Below are 21,620 nucleotides of genomic sequence, written 5' to 3' on the forward strand. Positions count from 1 at the left end.
GTGCTGAAAAACTTGTCCAGTGTGACCTTTCATTTTGTGACAAGCAATCCAAACATTTCATGAAAAAATTAGGAACTACTGTGAAACCTACTACTTCTCATCAATTATTCATTTTTTCATATTTGTGAAATTTTTCATGTTTGTGAAATATTTAATTAATATAAATTTAAAGAACAGACAAATATATACCACAATTTCTATTAAGACTAATGTGACTTAACATATTAGATCATATCTTACTTTCTTAACTATTCAGTACGCAATTACTTGAGTTTGGATGAGTCCAGCATACCATCACACTATCTCTCTATCTCTATTTATAGATATATCTATATATCTATATATAGATAGATGTGTGTGTGTGTGTGTGTGTGTATGTTCCCATGGAATTTCTTGGGGTTGCAGGGCAGTAGAAAGACAGAATTAGTGGTTCTCTGTGTGTGACTCCAGTATCTTTCTCTAATGGGCCTCAGCACAGACCTGTGGGCACCTCAACAAAATAGAGCACCACAGATAGATGTGTTGATTTCCCAATTACCCCTGGCTACTCTTTTTTTGATGAGCAACTGGGAAACCTTTCAGTGTCCCAGTCATTTCTCACCTGTGAGATGGGATTTTTTAAAATAACCGCACTATGCTGAAAGCTTTTGCTTTTGGTTGTGTGTTACTCTGTGTTACTTGCAATGTACCTTAACGCAAGGTTAAAGCTGCAATTAGAAGTACCAACAGCAACAGCTCGGGGGCTTATTTAACCCAAAGAAGAGGATGCATCTTAGCATGCACATGCAACTTGGCAGCACGTCTGGTTTAGCTGAAAGGCCAACACCGAGTTCCGTTTACCAGACAGGTCCCAAATGTTTAGCTAAAGTGTCAAACGTACCTGTAAGGCTGTTTACTTTTTTGTGAATTTTTGGCAGTGAGGACACAGATGTGGCTTGGGTCACAAGGGATTTGTACAAATGTTATTTCCATCGCTTTAGCTATCATTTCGTGGGATTATCCCTGCCAAGTTAATTTGGAGCTGGAGTTTTATATCTGTGCCGGCAGCTGCTGCCAATATGAACCTTTGGTGTAGCAGAGAAATTGTTACACTTTGCAAGACGGATGTGCTGTTGTAGTTAGAGCATCCCTCAGCCTGCTGCAATTCATCAGGATATGGCCAAGCAGGTAGAATTGTGTATATATAATCTACTTCTAGGAGGAACAGGACAGATGTATTACTGTGATTTACCTGACACTCAAATTACAGTGTAAGTAATCCTTCTGCTAGAGGTGAAACATAGTGACAGCCTTATAAATTAAAATATACCATGGAATTAATCCTAGCTATTAAAAAGGAGACCTCTTAATGCTCACCTTTAATTTGGAAAATTAACCTGCCTGGCTGTCTGTTTAGCCTGTCCAAGCCTTCGTTACTGTTGAGTCATTTGTATAATGTAGCAGGGAGAAAATAAAGCACAGCACCTTATAAGCTGAAATCCTACAGGCCAATTTATTATTATAGATCCGGTGGGATGCCCTTGAGTAGCCTTCTTAAAACTGTTTACATCAGACCTGCTCCCTAGTGAGGGAGCCAACTGACTTAGTAATAGCTTACATTTTGTTAATTCACACGTTTTCTTGGCAGTCATAGGCTAAGACTCAAACCATGCTCATAGCTGGCAAGACAAGCTCTGACTGCTAACTAGGTGTGAAACACTATTGCATAGGCTTACCATATATGTCTACTAGAGAACCTGCAGAAATCAATGAATTACAGATAAAACAGGAAGCTGCTCTAAACACGTCATGGCCTTTGATGCTTCTCCTCATAATAAGATAGCAGCAGATGAAAACTTGTCTGACTCAAGTTTACTAAGTGGAGATGGCGCCTTGCTGGGTATCAAGAGCGTCCAAGTTATATTTGCAGAGAGAGGCTGCATTTCTCTGATTATGTCAAGTTGCTTCTGGAATCCTCAAAACAGCAGGATTTTATTTTATTTCCTCCAGCTTTAGTCAGAGTCTCACAAGTAAACAAGTTTATTTGCAGGAGACTGGAGTGGAGTGGAGAATGAGCTCAGCTGGATGTAAAATTTCTATTAAGACTAATTTAATTTAACATATCAGTTTCAGTTTTATTTAGATTATATCTTAATTTCTTAACTATTCAGTACGTAGTTACTTGAGTTTGAATGAGTTCAGCATATCATCACTATACTTATATATATCCTTTAGGCAAATACAAGTTTTCTTTTATTCAGCAGTTACAAATTAAGACAAATACCATCATACATATTACAAAAGAATCATCAAACATTACATTAGAATTAAGATAATTGAATTGAACCGGGAGCTGCAATTTTAAACAAAAAATAAGTTAACAGTTTGTACAGCATGTTTGATAGTTTTAATTTCATCATGTGCTCAAATACATTAACAAAAACAATTAGATAAACTCATAAATCTGTTAACTGCCGAAACATTTTTTTCTGATCACCAAATAAGTATTTTCTTATCAAAGGATCTGCAAAAAAGGGCTGATTCAATGAATAGGAACGGTAAGAATACTTAATTCATAGGTATATTTTTTTCTTCCCTGGGATGTTAAAGTTGCTTTTAGTACATAATGCTAGAAATGGTGGGTAATTTCCAAATGTCACTGAATATCTTGTTCAGCAAAGCAGCTCAGGTAATAGTGATAGCAATGAAGAGTTAAATGTTTTCACTTAAGGTGGTAAGATGGAAAATTATGTCCCTGAAAGCTGAATAAGCAATGACTTTATAATTTTTCATTCTCAAAATACACAGTGTATATAAAATAACTCTGTATATACTGTATCTGTTTATGTCAGTTGATATATTGATTGATAGTCCAGTCTCAGATGTGCATGGTGAGATGAAAACACATTGATTCACTCTAAGGAGTCTGGGCAAGGCTGCACTCATATGCTTAAAAGCTTAGGTTAAGCAGATACAATATTTATGCTATGTAAAACTGATGCAAATATATAACAATGCATTTATATATAATAAAGAATATTTCAGGTATATTTCCCATTCATGTGGCAGTCATGCAAACCTCTTTGCTTAATCGAGCTGGGGAAAAAGGGGAACTCATTGAACTCATGCTGTTATTTAATCTTTTGCTAGTTAAATATATTTATATTGGGGTGGCTGTGGCTCAGGAGGTTCAGCACAGCAGGTCATCTATTAATGGTTTGACCTCGGCATGTCAAGTATCCTTGACCAAGATACTGAATGCCAAGTTGCTCCCAATGCTTTCATCAGAGTGTTAGGAAACATTTTCTGATCCTTAAACTTGGGTTACCATAAATATTTGTATTGGTTTCCATGTCATTGTAGTGATGATCCAAGCACCAAAAGGCCACTTGACTCAATTTGAAGTAATTTCCAAGCTGCTGTGGTGAAATAAACTAACGTCCACCATGGCCAATACCTTTAACACTTTATCATCTAATTCTTAAAAAACAAACAAACAAAAAAACAGACAAATCTGAGAGAATGACTGAAAGCCAAATTCACAGTGCAAAAACAGATAAAAACACGACACTACCATCAGAACCAAAAACCACACGGTTGAAAGATCTGTGTGGCTTCCTCCTGGCTCTAATTCTCTCCACCTGTGCTCTCAATGCGTTTCCTACATAGGGCAATGTAAAACCCATTCCCCGTGGTGCTCAAGTGACACTACTGCATAAACAAACAACAAAATACACTTTGAATGAGATCGAATCTAATTTAGATAATTATCTGTCCAACACTTTATTTGTTTCAGCTCCAGTCAAAGACTACAATAGTTTGGAATTGCTTTCTAAAAACATTCAATGCTCATGCCTTGTTTTGGGGAAGAAAACATGATGAAAATTTTCGCATAGGTCCTTTAATTTCTCAACCTGGACTCTCACCAAATTCCACTGAGTATAAACCAAACCTTAAATATATTTATGCATGCACAGCTGCTCCATAAAATCGTATTTTAGTAGTGGTTCACCCTTTTGAAGTGTAGCGTGATTCCAAAGTATAAAATAGCATTTACAGATGTGTTTGTTAAGAGGGTCACTGGGCAAGACACTGAGCATGGAAAAATACAACTGCAGTATTGTTTTACATCTAAATTTAGTCTTCACAGTCTTAACCACAGCATATGTTTTCTTTTTTAATACAAGTGTTATTGACTGAATATAGTTTCCCCTGAATTTTTCTGCGAGCCTGTAGGGATCAAAATCTTTTATGCCGCTCTGTGGGTTGAGAGGCATTCCACTGGAAATGGTAAACATTCCCATTGGATTAATTACCAACTCCTTTTCCTCTGTTCTGTCTGTTTCTTGTCAGAATGGAGGTTAACAGTGGAATGAACTTTGGTCCACATGTAGAGAGTTTGCCTGTCAGGTCTCATAAAGCGCGAGGAGGCGAGTAGGACCAGGTGTCGGTGGATTGTTGAACAAATGAAAAGTTGGATGTCTGAAAGAAGAGGTCAGATTAGGTAAAAGGGACAAGTTCTAGCATCTTGTAGTTGTTTGTAGTTTTATCTCTTGTACAGATCTTTGAAGTTTTTACAAAAGTGTTATTGCAAGTTTGAAACTTTCTATGTCTATCTTGCATTGTTTGTGAGTAGTCTTTTTTTAAACCTAACTTATAAGAAAACAGGTGCGTTGTTGGGATTCTGATGTTGTCCGATATGTTATAGAGGTTTGTGGCTTGAATTTTCAACTTGCATTATTGCTATTTTAATCATCTACACCTTACCAGACAGTATAATACACATAAAAATTGACAATAATATCAGCACAAAAACTTTACTTTAAAATTGCAATGGCAATGTGCTGTTGTGTCACCAAAGACGGTGGGATTCACTCACTGGGGACAATGACTTTGATATTGGGATCAAATAACAGATAGGTACATTTACAGCTGCTACAATGGCTGAAAATTATAAATAACCGAAACTAGCTAATTTCGACAATTATCTGTTTATGTTTAAACTCTACCTTCCAAGAAAACAGGTGATTTTGATGGTGCACAATATCCTATACATGTTAATGGCTTGCATATTCAACATGCATTGCTAGCAATTATAAATTCCAGACATAAGCCTCCACTAACAGCTACTCTCATTACACTCAGTGTTATTCAAACAGGCACACAGAGTTCACTTGAGCAGTCCACCCAGGTGTAACATCCACCTTATAATCTAAAAACAACACTGCACATTCCTTTTGCCTTCATTTTAAACAACGTGAGACGAAGGGATGTCACGATACCCAACTTGACACCCAGTTTGATAGCAAAAGAAAATGATTATCCTGCCTACTTAAATGTGCACTGCATAGCATTAACCACTGCAAACATTTAAGCCTATGGAACGTGGGGGATTTTGTAACAGCAATGTCAGCTGTCTCAAAAGATAACACATTCAGACTAATATTGGATGAAGTTGTTGAATTGAAGCACATTCACCTTTTTAATTATTTGTTTTTACCATTTAAATCCAAACAGATTTGGATGCTGGACTTTCTGGTGCTTTCCTAAATTGGAAGTATTTCCTCCCCTGATCTGAAAAGCATGATAGCATTGTTTGCATACTGCCTTTAGGAAATAAGTTATCCCCCTGCACCTTAATGCCTTGGTTATCTATGCATCGGAGTTCAGGTTCAAGTTACTGTATTTGTACTGGCAGACAGCTTTAGCCTCTCAAGACCTCGAAATGAGACTTTGGAAACCAGTGGCTGACGTCACAGTAGCTATGTCCATCTTTTATACTATGAACTTTCCCTGTGCCTGTGGTCATCCATCAGCATGTAAAGATACAACAGACTCCTTGTAGCCATATACTACCCCATTCTGCTTACAGTACCTATGATAGACAGAAAATATTTTGTGGTCAGAATTACGGTACTTTAAGGTATCACAAATATGGGTTCTGACAGCATCTCTGTTGAGATCTACCTCATTAATTGTTGCTATGCTGAGATCACCAAGGCTACAGAGCAGAAGGATAATTATCAGGTAAATTTGGTGTCCATCTGCAAAATGAGTGACTCACAGGTGATTCAAATGTGCTATTTGTCCCCAAATTCTTTGCTATTAAAAGATACAGAAGAGCACCTCATGTGGTATAAAATGGTCTTCTGTACTTTAGAAGTCATGGCAGATGGCTGCCCCTCCCTGAGCATGTTTTTGATGGAGTTTTCTTCTAGTTAAAAGGGAGTTTTTACTTCCCACTGTCACCAAGTGCTTGTTCAAGGGGGGTAATTCGATTATTGCAGGGTCTTTACCTTACAATATAAAGCAGATTTGGTGCTATATAATTAAAATCGAGTTAAATTGAATTGGATAAGTAATATAGTTTATGTGGGTTTGTACTCTTTTGAACTCATCTCTACCACCACAAACAGAAAAACCAGTCACTGTGAATTAAACTAGTATTTCATGACATCTTCTTCCCCATTCCATGCAACTTACTGACAAGTTAGTGCTGTATTCAAGATCTCTGGATCTCTTTTATCACAAAATCTGTCAGCAAGACGGATTAATATTTCACAAAAATAAGAAGAATAATCAACATAAAGGAACATAGACAGACATAAAACACTTGATAAAAGAGAACAGAGAAACTGAATTTAATTGACTGGAAGATTAGTATTAGAAAGCTTAAAACAAAGGGGAAAAAGAACAGTAGCAGGGAAAATGCTGAAATGCACACAAGGATCTCTTCAGAATTATTTTTACTCACATGGGTATAAATTTTCTAAAGTTAGATAATAAGTTGCAGACACATCACTTCGAAGTTCATCCTGATAAATTATTCGTTTGAAACTGCTGTGCTAACGCTGCACTGTTTTGCATATGCCCCTCAAGTTTGAAACACCATTTTATCCACACACATACACCTTAATTGTTTATTGTGTTAAAGACAGAGCTCTTCAAATAAAACCATCATCCCTTGTTCAGGGTTTGATGTAAAGTATACTCCCATCATAAGACACATGACCTGTCACTTTCCCTGTTATCATTTTCAGGCCTAGTTTATCCTCATCATTTGTGTTCTGTTTGGAGCCCAGAACAGCTCTTCACAGCATATCCATTACCACAATCAATAATTTAAATAGGAGCCATTGTTTTTCTCTGCTTTTTAATGACGCCATCATAAGCACTTATTCACCTCAGAAGGTGCTGCCACTGAAATTAAAATAATGAATAAAAGATAAGATAGTGGAAAGTGCTGAACTGGGATTCCAGCTGTCTGAGATTCCAGCTGAGAAGCAGTTATGAATGCAGGGCAGAGGCCACGTTTCTCACCACCCTCCTCGGGGGTGAGAGCGGCTGATGGTTGTGTTTGTTAATTTGACCCTGTGTGCTCATTGGTCAGGCTGAGGTCAGATTGACTTCCTGGGGATTAGATTCTGATCTTTTGGGCCACAGAGTGTGTGATCCGGATGAATGTGATGGATGACTTCTCCTTGGGTAATATGACAAATGAATCCACTCTAAGCCACAGTGAATACAGATCTTCTCCTTGTTTTTCTTATGTGTGCTTGTAATTTACATGATTGAACTGGGCCACAGACCTTTGGGGGTGCTGGAGAAGGAGTGACATATCTGACAGGTCAGGGTGCTCCTGCTCACTCTATTATCAGACATCTTTGTGGCACACTGTAGACATGCAATATAATACAATCCCCTTTTCCAAGTGTTGTCTTGTAATCCCAAACTATACTAAGGAGTAATTTCATGGTTCAGTAGATAGCTTTGGTTCTCACTTTATTTGCACTAACCAGCCTTTTTCAGTTGCTTTCAAATAAACACATCAAAGTTAAAGCTAATAATTCTCTTTTTGCCACGTTATGAGCATTTATTACATTTAAATTGTTGTTTTTAGAAAAATATATTAATATGGGTAAAAAGGTTCACCGTCTGTTTTTACAGATTCTAACACTCAACAGCATATTAGCTCTACTGTTGTTTACTCAGATTGCATAGAAAATATGTGGACATAGCCATGGTGAGGTCAAATCCAAAAACTATAGGGCGCAAAACTGTTAAGCTAAGTGGGTTAAAAATGTCTCTAGTGCCATTATCAGTCAAATTACTAAATGGTAATAGGTGCAATTGTGGGGTACCTTATATGAGTTGCTTCCCTCAGTTGTCCAAAGTAAATTTCTCCCAAGAGAACTCTGAGTATAGTCGCTGCTCCTCCACATTGAAAGGAGACAGCTAAGGGCGACACATGTTAACCCTCTCAGGCTCAAATTAAGTTTTTGTTGCTAATGCACAAAAGAATACCTGCAGTGGTACTTCTGAGTAAAAGAAAACTCATAAAATATGTATGTGGGGTAATCAGGTTGTTAGCTTCTAACTGTTGCAAATCTGCAACGCCTGCCTTGAGAGGGTTAAGGAGCTGAAACTCCTAAACCCTTTATCCAATTTGAATGTTGATACCCTCAAATGAAAGCTGAAAGGCTACATATTATGCCCATGTCCATTATCTAATTATAATTGGAATATGTTTTAGTAAACAGGTAACAAAACAAAACTTGTGTCAGTGTCTAAATATGTATGAACCTAACTGCATCGGCTGGCCTGGGAACCCCTAGACTTTTCCCTGGATAAGCTTATCCATTGATAATGTCCCAGATAATGTTTATCTGATTTTTACTGCAATGCAAACATCTTAAAGTACATTTAAAAAATAACAAAGAAATCAAAATGTTTGCATACAAAATATAATACTATTCCCTTGACCATAAATACTATCCAGAGAGTGAGCCGCCTTGGGGGACGTTTGAGCTTTCCGAGTGCTTCTTGTTGATTTCTGTTTTTGGACTTCACTGATCAAGCCCTCCTTGTCCATGGGGCTGCACACCCACGTATCTTCAATAATGAGTAATTACATCTGATAAGGAGTTTAATACATAATAACATCAAGCGAGTAAATTTTTCACGTGTTGGAGCTTGGCGTTCCTTTCATCTAATGCCATAGGGATACTCAACAAACCAGAAAGTAATGTCATTTATTTTTCCTTCTCATCTTTATCATGTGTTTGTGCATACAGATGTCTGATAAGTATTAGTAAGTTAATGGCCTCAGGTTAGTAACTGCAAGTAAAAAAAATTGGAAGGGTGAACTAAACAGAAAAAAGAATTATTTGTGTTAATTTTATGTATACTATTATAAATCCAATTTTTAATATACATAAATGTGCATATTAGGTAGTTCCATAGTGTAGTGGTTTACAAATTTTCCTAACAAGTAAAAGATCCCAAGAAGTGGCACAAATCCCTGGAGTGTTGTATCCGGAACGGGATCTGGTGTTAAAAACATGTGACACCTCTTGAATAAAGGAGCAATTAAATGAAATCAGTTTGGCTTTAAAGCCAAAGTTGTCTGAGGAAAGAATTCATCAATATTCATGTGTTTCATCAATGCCTCCAAAGGTTTTGATCATGTAAATCAATAGAAAATTGTTAAAATTGAGTCAAAGAGGGATATGTCTGTACATACATACAAGAAACATCAGATAATATACACCAAATACATATACTGTATTACTCCTAACATACATTAGCATACATCACGTTACAATAACAGAAATCACTAAAAATATTCCAACGTTACCCTAAGGATGCTAATATATAAATATCACTAAGTAGTGTAAGTTACTAAGTAAGTAAGTCACGAAGTAAGTCACGCAGTAAGTAAGTACTAGATTATACATTTCCCAGGCATTATAAAAAATACCTATGTAAACAACTCTATATACAACTTATATGTTTGGATGAATTATAGGAAAGCAAAGTTTATGGAAACCTAATATAACTTAAAGATGTTGTTATAAGAGATAGTTATTGCAAGAGAAATGTTTGTAGCTGCTCGAGTCAGTACATTTTGTGTAATACCGTATTAAGAAAAATTAGTAAGAAACATCATGTCACTGCTTCTGAGAATGAGATCAGTGGTTTAATGGATATTAGTATAGTTTGAAAAAACCCACACTGTCCTACTTCCAGTAACCCACAGTCTCACACAATTTAGCAGAAGCAGGTTGTTAAACCAGGAAAACAAAATGTTACACAACATTTTCAGGTTTGAAGCCTTGCTATTTTTTTAAACACTCATCTGTAGATTTATAGACAACATGTTAATGGAAAATTAATATTTAAATATGAGACACATGCATAATTTATTATAAGAGAGCTTCTGTCCCTTTATATCACCCTGGCAGAATAAAAAAGCCCCAGCACAGAAGGAGGCAGTGTCATTGTCACCAGCAGCTATTTATCACAATTCCAATATGACCAATCAAGCATTTGCCGCAGTGTCACATGTCAGAGAGCATTTAATGGCTGTACCACCCTGGCAGTGGCCTCATGCTGAACTTTAATTATTGTGAGTGGCCTGGTTGAAAAACGTTTTTTTTTTCAGCTGACACAGCAACTACAATTCCTTTCTTCTTCCATCTTACTACTTCTATCACATTCTTCCCCTGCCAGTACTTCCTGTGTTTTTGGTGGACTTCAACCAAATTCAACTTCCTGTCTCTTGGAAATGTTAAGAGAGGTGAGGCAGTAAGAAGAACCAGATGGTTTCACAGATGTGAACGTACAGTAAATTCACGTTTTCAGCTTCTATTGGCTTTTATAGTTAACTTATCAGCTGTTTTTGTACAAAACACCACAACAGGAAGTTGCCTGGAGTCTGCAGGCAAGTAGGCTCATTAGCTGTCTCCTCTGTTCTTCTGTTTTTTTGCTTATTTTGTAAGTGGTCCTAAAAGGGAAATGACTTTATAATGGTGTGTGGACAGGATCGTCCCTGAATGATAAACCGTTTCTTCACTATAACAATGGATAGTTGGAATCAGCCTGTCGAGAGCACTTCTGGGTAGCTGCCCAGAAGGACTCTCTGGACAGAATGTGCTGTTCTGTTCTCAAGGTCTCTCAAGTGACTCCACTGCAGGGTTTGCAGTCCACTCTGTCATACTGTTTTCATGTTTTATTTTTCTCTGCACCTTGAGCAATGCAATGGTATTGAGCTCTCTGGCTCTGTTGCCGCAGAGGAAAGCTGGCAGTAGATTTCATTTTTATGGTATTGTCATATTCCACTTATGTTCATCTATTTTTATACCTCCATGCTGTCGATGGCCATGGCTAGAGGCATTATGTCTTTGGGATTGTTTCGGGACTGTACATTAGTCTGCCATCCATTCATTAGTCCATCCATTCTAATAAATTTGAGATATTGTTGATAGCTTCTAAATGTTCTTTACATCTGCAACAACCCTTCACTTGGACTGAACTGATTAGATTTTGGTGCACATAGTAACCCAAAAAAAGCCTCATAAAATACACACATGTTACACTTGGTGTGATTGTGTTCAATTTAGTTTTTGTTTATAAAGCACCGAATCACAACAAGTCACCTGAAGGCACTTTATATGATAAAGTAAAGACCCTAGAATAATATAGAACAAACCCCAACAGTCAAATGAGCCTCTATGAGGAAGTATTTGGTGACAGTGGGAAGGAAAAACTCCCTTTTAACAGGAAGAAGACAGGACAAAAGACAACTCATTTATGCCATATTCACTGGAAAATCTATGTGATTCAATGATGATTGATAATACTTTATAAGCCACAGATTCAAAGGTGAACATTACTTCCTCCTCTTTATTTTGGCTGCTCTGTTTAGAGGTCGCCACAGGAGATGACCTGCCTGACACTAGGCTCCCAACGTATCCAGACTTGGGACCGGCAGTAGGAGTACAGTGGCTTGTGTCCCACAACCGAGCCCTGGAGCTATATTCAAAGGTCAACTTTAGTGCATCATCATACTGTTGGCCATTATTCACCATAGCCTCAGAACAGAAGTGGAAGAAATGTCCAGATTTTTCATCATTTTGAATTTGTGAAACTAATATTCGGTGCCCACGTATTACATGTCTTTGAAGGCATCTTTACATGAATGTTTGGATTTACATGGCTGTAAAGTGCAACTTGACTTGTTGGCAGAGGCGGTACTATATAGGGAGATTATATAAGGACCAACACTACAAGAGAATATAAATGTTTGCTTTCTTCCTTCTATCTTGATTTATTCCTTCATCACCCACATTTCTGATTGAACACTTGATTATGGATTGGGTTTCCGGTGACTAATAAATGCTTGAGGATTCAACCATTTTTCATTGAGTCTTTCTGGTGATATGAATCGGGCTCGCCTGAGCTTATCAACTGACCCTGTGCAAAACCTCATATAGCATTTCGCTTCACTGCATCCCAGCCACGAGTGCAACTTCTAATCTGCCTGTTGCTTCTCCAGATAAGTGAAGTTTTAGCTATCGTGCAGTGTAAACAGCACTGAATATTAAAAGATAGTCTGACATTTTAAGAACGCCCGGAGACACAAGAGGACACAAACATATACTCGGCCAACTTATCTTGCGGAACATCTTCAAGAGTTTCTTGCACAATGTTTCAAAGAGAAAGCATTTCCTCTGAAAATGGGTTAGTGCTAAACCCAGTAGAAACAAGGCCTTTTAATCTTCTCCATGAGTCAAAAATGAAGACAGCGATGGTATTTTAAACGTTTCCTGTGAGTTCTCCGTAGCCTGAGAAAGCACTACTGGTTTGCTTTGAATCAAAACAAAGACGGCCCATCAGCAGGCCAGCAATTAATTTCCACCATTTGAAATATCAGAGAGCTGAGGAAGTAGGACAGTGCACTCTCTGCTACACAGACTGTTTCTCCAGCCAGGTATAACAATAATTCCTTGCTGTGGTTTGAGCAATGAATGGTTAAAGGGCTGTTGAGTGTTTTTGTCATTCGCTTTCTCTAAGAATGAGACCAAAACGCATGGACATGTTGCTTTTGTGTCACCACTTTTCCATTTTTTGTGTGTGTGCAAAATCAATACCAAAGAAAGCAAATTTTCATCTTCAGAACATTAGAAAAGCTGTAGCATAGCCTGTTTAAATTTGATTTGCTACAGCCAATAGCGTGATAGTGATCGCCAACAATAGATTCAGATTGGCCAAAAAATGAGTTACACACAGCAACTTTTCACACAAAGAAACATTTTTGTATTGACAGAAATAAACACAAAGAAAATAATTGTTTGTGAAAGAAGGGAAAGTACAAAAGAGAATAGCAATTAACTGCTGGTGTGAGGAGGGCTGTTTTTTTCCAGAGCCGGGATGGGAAGCTTGGAGGAAAGCAGACAGCAGACTTTAAACAAATCAGCCTGATTGGCTGTGCTGATATGTCCCTAAATGACAGGGTAGATAGTATGGAGAGGCCTCGCATTCATGAGTTATTAAGACTGTGGCCAATTCCATTTGTACCACACAGGGAAGGAGCCGTCAGCGCAGCACGTACACCACTACTACTGAGGCTTATGTATTCAAAGTTAATTACAGTTATTATGAATTTGAGTTATCTGTGTGGTTATGTGTTTGATCTTTCCAGCCAAACCAGTTTCCTGACCTGCGGTCTCCCTACATGAGTGATATTTCATTTCTCAGTGCCAATTTCAAATAAAATCTGAAACTACTGGTGATATTGATTGTGCGATAATAATTTATTAAATATTTAGTGATCATTATTAATTTTACAAAGCACGAAATCGTATTATCAAATTTATCCTGTCTTATTATTCTGTGGTTTGAAAAAGACCTGAAAATGAAGTACTGATGCACGCACAAAAAGCTTTTCAACAGGTTTTATACTAGAACACGCACACAAATGGTTTTATACTATATTGCACTCAAATCTGTTCTATTCAGATAGATGCACACAATTTTTTTTTATTCATAGCTAAAACATCTCAGCCTAGTCTGATATCAAGTTTTATCTTTAAAAAACACACACACAGTCATTTGCATTACATTTGAGTAAAGACATATTTGCAGATGAGATTTCTTTCTTCAAAAGAGGTTTAGTCTCACTACTCACAAGCTGCAGGGCATTGGAGCCCGATCAATAGGACTCTTAGGACAGATACCAATATTTGTCAATTAAAAAAAAAAAAAAAATCCAATATTTCTTATGCCATTTTTCTTCTTCTTTTAAAGACATGAAACATAAACAGATTTCCATAATATTTATTTGTATTTTTTTTATTTATTTATGCTTCACGCGATTCTGCTCAGCTGGTTGTTGTGTCTGTGGCGTTTCAAACATGTGTGCTGCCAAGGGAAGCTGGTGAACAAACTATGCAAAGTCAACACCCATAATAATATTGATGATTGAAGGGTGTTTCTCTTATTTATAGATGTCAGTACAGATAGATATCAGCAGTAAAACTATACCTAGATTTTTGTGTTTCCTCTTTAAATTTGTTTGGTTGACTTTTGTTGTTGGTGCAACACAGTATCAGTACACTGAATTTAATAGGAAGAATTGAACTGAATAGCTAGTGGCCAGATAATAGTTTAAGATTTTTTAATGCTTAATATAGATTAATTACACATTATTGAAAGAATTATTACTAATGCTTTAAAACTTAGTTGCAAAAAAACTTTTCAGCTACTTTCTTACAGGCAGTGTTCAGAGGCATTAAGGATGCTAAAGGTGGAAAAATGAATGTGACGGGTGGCCTTCAGTGCAGATAGTCTTCAAATCCATGCTTTAATTATTACAGATTTAAAGGTTTATCAGCTGAAAAAGGTAGATGATGCAACTTTGTGTTCTCTTTGTCCACTGCCCTCTACACATATTTCAGTTCCAGTTAAGCTATTTCATCATACTTGATGGACAGGAGCAACATATTTGCTTTATGAGTATAGCAGATTTGTCAAGCTGCCAGTCACCCACTGCTACAGCTAGCTGACTGATTGATTTAGATGCAACTTCCCTTGAGAGTGACATTGTTGTGTCAATGACACCGTCCCTTATTTGCTTTTGCATTTTCCATCCATCTGTTTTACCTGTCTCGATCTCTCTTCATATGTAACCCTCATGCACCATTTTTCTTTGCCTTCATCCTTGTAGTCTTTGCCATGACCCCCAATTGACTGATAAAGGAACAGAACAGAAGAGTGATACAGAAGAGTGATATGCTCATCAACAGTAATCAGCGGGCTTGTTAGGTCTAATTCTGTAAATGTCATCCTAACTTTAGTGCTGTGATTATAGTGTACAATCCTTTAACTGAAGAATCTATCGATTAAGATCCATTATTTTGCTGGCGTAAAGCAAAAACATATTTTACATCTGCGTCTTTCTTTTCCAAACTGAAGGTACTGTCAGGTGAACTTCTTGTAGGTTGGAAAGGAACCTTTTCAGAGCAGAGCTTGTTATTTCGACACCTGTTTCCTAGAAAGACTGTTGCTGTGGGGTGAACCTGATGGCCCAGCGGGGGGTAAATGACATTGCTTGAGCAGGGAGGCAGTCACTCCGTCTTCTTATCAGCTCTGCCTGCAAGCTGCTGGAATACAGAGCTGCAATGGGTAGCTGGGGGTAGACAATATCAGCAGCTGTGAGGACGAGCAATGACTCACTTCCACGGTGCCCTTATCTTATGATGTATGCGAGCAAGAGCAGGAATGGCATACATCAGCTTCAACTGCATGGGTATAATATATATATATATATGCAGCTCCAAGTGTGAAGATGGGAAACATTTCCAAAGCCTTCAGCTATAAAATCATTCTGCTCACCCTTTTAAAAAGTATCCTTTTTGTCATCCTGCTGTATTTTGTTCAGAGCAAATCATTATGGCTTACCTTTAGACACAAAGAAAACCTCAAGGATAAAACCAGAAGGTAGTACTGCGAGAGCATTATCTTTAAAGATCAACATTTCTTTCACCCTTTAGACATTGGTGTTCTTTTTTATCTGCAGGTGAGTGTTGATCCAAGTGACTTCACAGTGAGGAATACTATTTTCTGATAATATAATCCCTCCTGTGGTCCAGGCCCGGCTGCGTATCTCTTATATCTATGTCCCTCCCCGTGAGAGCCTCATAGTTTCTGGGCTGAATGTCTCTCTCATCCTTATCGTTTCTTCCATATTGTGATTCCAATGCACAGGGAGGATGGGAGGATGGACAATGAGTAGAGCGCTGCTGTAATGTCTGATTGAAACAGGAAGTTTAAGAAGTCATTCCAATTAGTTACATTTTTCTCATGATTATACCGCTTTGTTGAGGTAGAAATGTTGACATTTTGTGAGCTGCTGCAATTTTATATTTTCTTCGTATTCACAGCAGGTAATTACAATATAGCAACGTCACAATTTCACACAATCAGAGAGGTTTAAATGAGTTTTTTTATAATAATTCTGCTCTTTTACAATATTTCAGCCAGATAATGAAAACAGTGAGATAATGTTGACACCTAGTCATCGCACTTAGTTTTCTTTCTTTCTCTGTCTCTCTCCATTTAGTTAGCAGAAGTCAGTGGATGAGGTGGGCTGTTCTCCATAACCCATTATGGATATCAACTACTGGCTATTTACCCATCTCAAAACATCCTGTCTGAAAGGCTCCTGCTCCATAACACCTCCCTGTGTTTGAGCTGGGACGCCCGGGACTCACAGGCTGTGGACATCATGACACAGATGGACTACAAGTACAGCCTGCTGGGCTCCACGGTGGAGGACTACCGCAAGAGACCGCTACTCCTGCAGGTGGATGAAACACCTATGAACCTGTTTGCAGTTCTGGAGGTAAAACGGGATCTACCAAGACGATGGAGCAACCTGGGGTGGTTCCGAAAGATCCGTGTCTACAGCTTCCTGTTTGGCCTGGCTGTCATGTTCCTCATCACGGCTTCATACATTCTGACTGGGGACAAAAAGGGCCTTCTCCTCACCCCTTCTCCCTATCACTTCAGCAGCCTGGTCAGCCCAGGACCTTTAACCTTTAATCTCTCCTCGGTCAAGGATTACATACATATTAAAATGGTGGTCAAATCCATTGCATCTAAGGTGGAGTTTCAGAGCAGTAGACAGCTTCCGGAGCTTAAAGCACTGGTTAAGAGTGAGCCACATGTGAGTATCCAAATTATTCTATATATTCTTTTTCCAATTTAACGCATGGACTTTGGCTTTGGATATCAAATGCTATCACAAAATTGATTTATTTAAAACTGATTAAATTCATACTTCAGTACTATATAACTATTTATATTACTCCTTTAATCAGCCCGAAGAGCCTTGTGCTATAATTAAATGTGTTGAAAAGGTGATTGAAATCAGCATTCCTGCCTACATGCTGTCTACCCAGGGCTGAATACGGCTACTCTGGTGTAATTCCCCATTGGCTACAGTGTCTAATTTAATTCATAAAGAGATAAACCTGCACTGAAATCCTTCTATAACTCTTTATGCCAAACCAGATAATTACATAGGTCCCCTTAAGCTCAAAGCCATCTCGAGGTCCTTCAGCATGTTGGCCTTGAGGCTTTCTTACTGTTCGTCTCACCTCAAAGCTTAGTTCAATTAATTGCTAATCGTAATGATAATGGCTTGTGCTTGGGCTATTTGCAATATAACTAATTTCTTATTGAACAACCTAATGAATTGGAGAGAGTGGCTGCAGGACAATCAATACTGCATCTGTGGATGGATCCGGCATTAATTGTCCTTAAAGTAGCCACGTCTTACAAAGTGCAAGCAAGTCATAGTGACGTGATTATTTGCTGCCTTTCACCAACAAAAAGAAAAAAATAACATCTTAACAATGTGAATGAATGCATGCATGCTCATGTGTAGTGCTACCAGAAAGTGTGAGATGAGATTAGAGGTTAATCTGGTTACAAAATTACCAGAATGAAAGTTAACATTTTGTGAGTTTGCACCTCCACACTTACTCAACAATGAATTTGAAGCTCTTTTTGTGAGTGTGAGGGTGGATAATGGATCTGAGTTAGATTGTTTTTATGGCCACAAATTGCAATGTTCCCTTCTGGCCAAATCAGTCCCTCAAACACAATTCAGCTAATGTTCGTTTTAACTATTCAAGACCAGACTGAATGCAAAAAAGCCTCCAGAACAAGGAAAAAGGTATGAATGGCTGGACTATGTGGCTGAGCATCAGCAGTACAGATATGATAGAGTGTGCTGGTGTTTATTGGAACATTGCTCAACAAATTTAGCATGAAGCCACTTGCTTGTGTTTCTAATTTATTATAACTCTGATTTGCCAGAGACCACATTCTAGCTGCACAAACTTGTCATGAACGCACACAGTGCTTGCCTAGTCCTACCAAAATAATGGTCTGTAGGCTATACAAAAAACCCCAAACATATTCATCTTCTACCGTGCGATGATAATTGAGAGTTTACAAAAAGTTTTGCGTGAAATGTCTAAATGGCCTAACAGACTGATGCAACCTGCTTTCTCTGCATTTACAGATGTTTTCTGTTATCCCTCGCAAATTTCTGCCTGGTGTCAAGAACCCCTGCTGGTATGAGGAATACACTGGGAATATCACTTCCGACCCATACAGGACAAACTTATATGGACGCTATTCGCGGCGCTTCAGAACAGTTTTCCAGCACTTGAGGAACACTTTCCACGAACATTTGCTTCATCACAACAGGAAACTCTACCGCATGCGGTGCCTTCCTTATTTCTATATCATTGGTCAGCCAAAGTGCGGCACAACAGACCTGTATGATAGACTAAAGCTGCACCCGGACGTGAAGTTCACAACTTTCAAAGAGCCACACTGGTGGACCCGCAAACGTTTTGGTGAGTAAGGAACGCGTAATTTTGAGCGGTAAGGGAGCCTGGGACCATGACATATGCTAAGCTCAAGTCACTGTCATTATTTTGGCAGTAAAATAGCCTCAGTGGACCCCACAAAACCACTAAGTGACATAATATTGAAATTGTCTATGCTATAACTATCATCATATTGTTTTATGCGTGAATTGCACAGTTTCTGCATATTTTAGTAGGTAATTTGAGTTCTTTGGGTATTGACTGACAATAATGTTAGAGTAAGACTTTTCTGAAACAAATACACATTTATGTATTTGTTTTTACATTTAGTTCCATATAGTTCAGTTTCCAGCTGTCTCAGGCTTTCTACCAATTTCTACCCCGGCTGTCCAGCGTATTATGTATCTATATTAATATATTTTATATTCCCAAGTAACCTTGGGCAAGATACTGAACCCTGATGCCCCTGATGTTTGTGTGAATGTTAGATAAAAGTGCTTAGGGATAGATAAAAGCACTGTATGAATGTGTGTGTCACTGGGTGAATGAGACTTATAGTAGAAAGTGCTTTCAGTGCTCAAAATTAAGAAGAAAGGTGCTATATAAGCTTTTCCCAGTGCAATTACAGTATAATTACAGGGAAATTAATACTCAAAACAAAAGCACTACAATTAACAGAAACTGCTAATTTTCTGCCTGAGAGTTGACCCAGATCAACATCCCTAATTGTATATTTACAATCTTTATGCAGCAATTTGAATTATAACCATTCCCTGTTCCCCTCCTGCGTACTTCTACACCTTCATTAGACTCTTACCAGTGCAACTTTCTCATCTTGGTATGTGTGGTTAAGCTTATGTGCTAACAAAGCTCATTAACAGCGCGACTAGAACTATACGCAGAAGGATCTAGATTAACTGTGCTTTATTGTCATCTGTGACATAGACTTATCTCTGTGGTAGAAAGCACTTGAAAGGAACATAAAAACAACCGAAGCAGGCACACTGAACCCACGCATGCTGTTTTTTTGCACTTGTTTAGCACGTTAATGTTGCAGTCGCTCCTTGCGACACATCTCTCTACCGTGAAATTTGCTTCCCTCAGCTTCTAGGTGCATCATTTGGGCTGTTCCCACTGTGCATAAATTTGAATTTTACACTCTCCTTGAAAAGAGTAACAGAGCAATTATAGGTTTATTTAATTACACAACAAATCTTTCCATTTTATGATAGAGCTGTTGCATAAAGGCAATTAAAGTTGTTACTTCTTATTGGATAGAATATTGAATAAATAATGGATAAATAGTGAAAATACTGGCCAATTTCATGGAGAGTTTAACACTATCTGTTAATATATTGGCTTGTTTGTTTAGACGCACACAAATTACTGCCAAAATTCCGGCTTATAATTTTGGCACTCAAGGCGTTTGAACAGGTGGTAACTCGAACAAGTCATTTGCACAAACAAAGAGAAAACCCTGTGCGTCAAGAAGTAAGAGCCGCCTCGCAGCAGACATCTGGGTCGTATGGCAGTTCTAACAGTGTGCCTGACATTGTGGTGTTCTTCCTCCACGAGCATCTGTGATGTAAAAAGAACCACCACACCATCACAGATGGGATTAAAAGATACGCAAGACCCGGGAGTGAGACTGAATGCACCTCATGTGAGAAGAAAACCCTCTGGACACCCTTAAGTTGAATGTTAAATCGCTTGTTTGGTTTGATTTAGTGATTTTAGACACCACGAAGGCTTTACTCGATTTCCTCTTACATCTGAAATATTTTTAATTACAAATTTAGCTGATAATAAGGCTTGTAGTAAAAATCTTAAGTAGGCCAAGATTTCTTTTTCTCTCTTGCATTGTTGTCTCTAAACAAGCAGATCATCATACCTATGAGGTTTTTTTTGTTTCTCTTTGATACTGAAAGAGTCATTAAGACTCATGAATAATGGGAATCCTTCATCAGCCCAGGATGCGGACATCAGCGAGTGAGTCAGCGCGTGCGTCTCACTAATATGTGCCTGAAATAAAGAAATACAAAGCCCAGCAGTTAAACTTTAGGGGAGCGATCTGCCTTTTGACCGATGGCTCTGTTTTCAGTTCTGATTTCAAAATCAGAAGTCAATAACACAACAGCTTTATACTGAATTTTGTATATGCAGTGCTCAGATTATTTTATAATTATCTTTTAGTAAATGAAGCTACGCTATAACACGAGTGCAATACGAGCGCTCGATTTTCACCGTGATTTCTGGGGATGGGGGCTATTCTTCTACTCAACAATGACTAATTTGACATTTTATTTTTCCAGCAGCTGTCTGTCTAAAGGTTACTTAATGATTTGAATAAATTCACTCATGGCTTTGGTGTACTCCTTGTTAAGGGCACTACATACAGTATTGGCCACAATCTTTGGAAAAAAAATCATCCAAATTCTCACCACAAATATCAAAAGAGGCTTAAGTGTCACAGCCAAATCTATCCCTTTGAAGTTTATCCAGTTGCTGACTATGCCCCTAATCCTTTCGAGACTCACAAAACCTAATTGGTGGATTGATCAGTCTGCATGCAATACTTATTTTAATATGTTGGGTTTAATCTGAGTTGATAATTATTTGAAGCTCGTAAAGCTGTGGGTTGTGGATGAGTTGTTTGCCTTAATTTGTCTGCCTCATGCTCCGTGTTTTCTGCTGCTTGTGATGTTGCATAGCAGCAAATGCAGTTATATCCCAAGGACACAGGTCCCCCTCAGTTACTGTTCCCCCTCGTTGGGTGCGCTTTCATCTTTGCTGTCACTTTCTTTCTCTCTATTCCTTCTAGTCATGAACTTCGGGCTGCTAATCAGCACTTTTCTCTTAAGACATCCTTTGAGAGCTCTCAGAATTCAAATGGTCTTGTTTTGTATTTATTTATTTCGATCCCCCTCGAGGCGCTGCTCGGTCGATGCAGTAAAA

General features: G+C 38.1%; 1 protein-coding gene across 2 annotated transcripts in view; it reads left to right on the forward strand.

Annotated features, from left to right (window-relative positions):
• Positions 1 to 21,620, forward strand: part of chst15 (carbohydrate sulfotransferase 15) — a 64,451-nt gene that overhangs the window by 34,409 nt on the left and 8,422 nt on the right. For both annotated transcript variants that reach the window (XM_082543807.1, XM_082543808.1), the window contains 2 exons: positions 16,382 to 16,987; positions 18,353 to 18,692. In XM_082543807.1, coding sequence (XP_082399933.1) covers positions 16,547 to 16,987; positions 18,353 to 18,692 — 781 coding nt within the window. In that variant the 5' untranslated portion in view covers positions 16,382 to 16,546. The remainder of the gene's footprint in view (positions 1 to 16,381; positions 16,988 to 18,352; positions 18,693 to 21,620) is intronic.

The sequence above is a fragment of the Aulonocara stuartgranti genome, assembly GCF_965226115.1.
Source record: "Aulonocara stuartgranti genome assembly, chromosome: 8".
Classification (NCBI taxonomy): Eukaryota; Metazoa; Chordata; class Actinopteri; order Cichliformes; family Cichlidae; genus Aulonocara; species Aulonocara stuartgranti.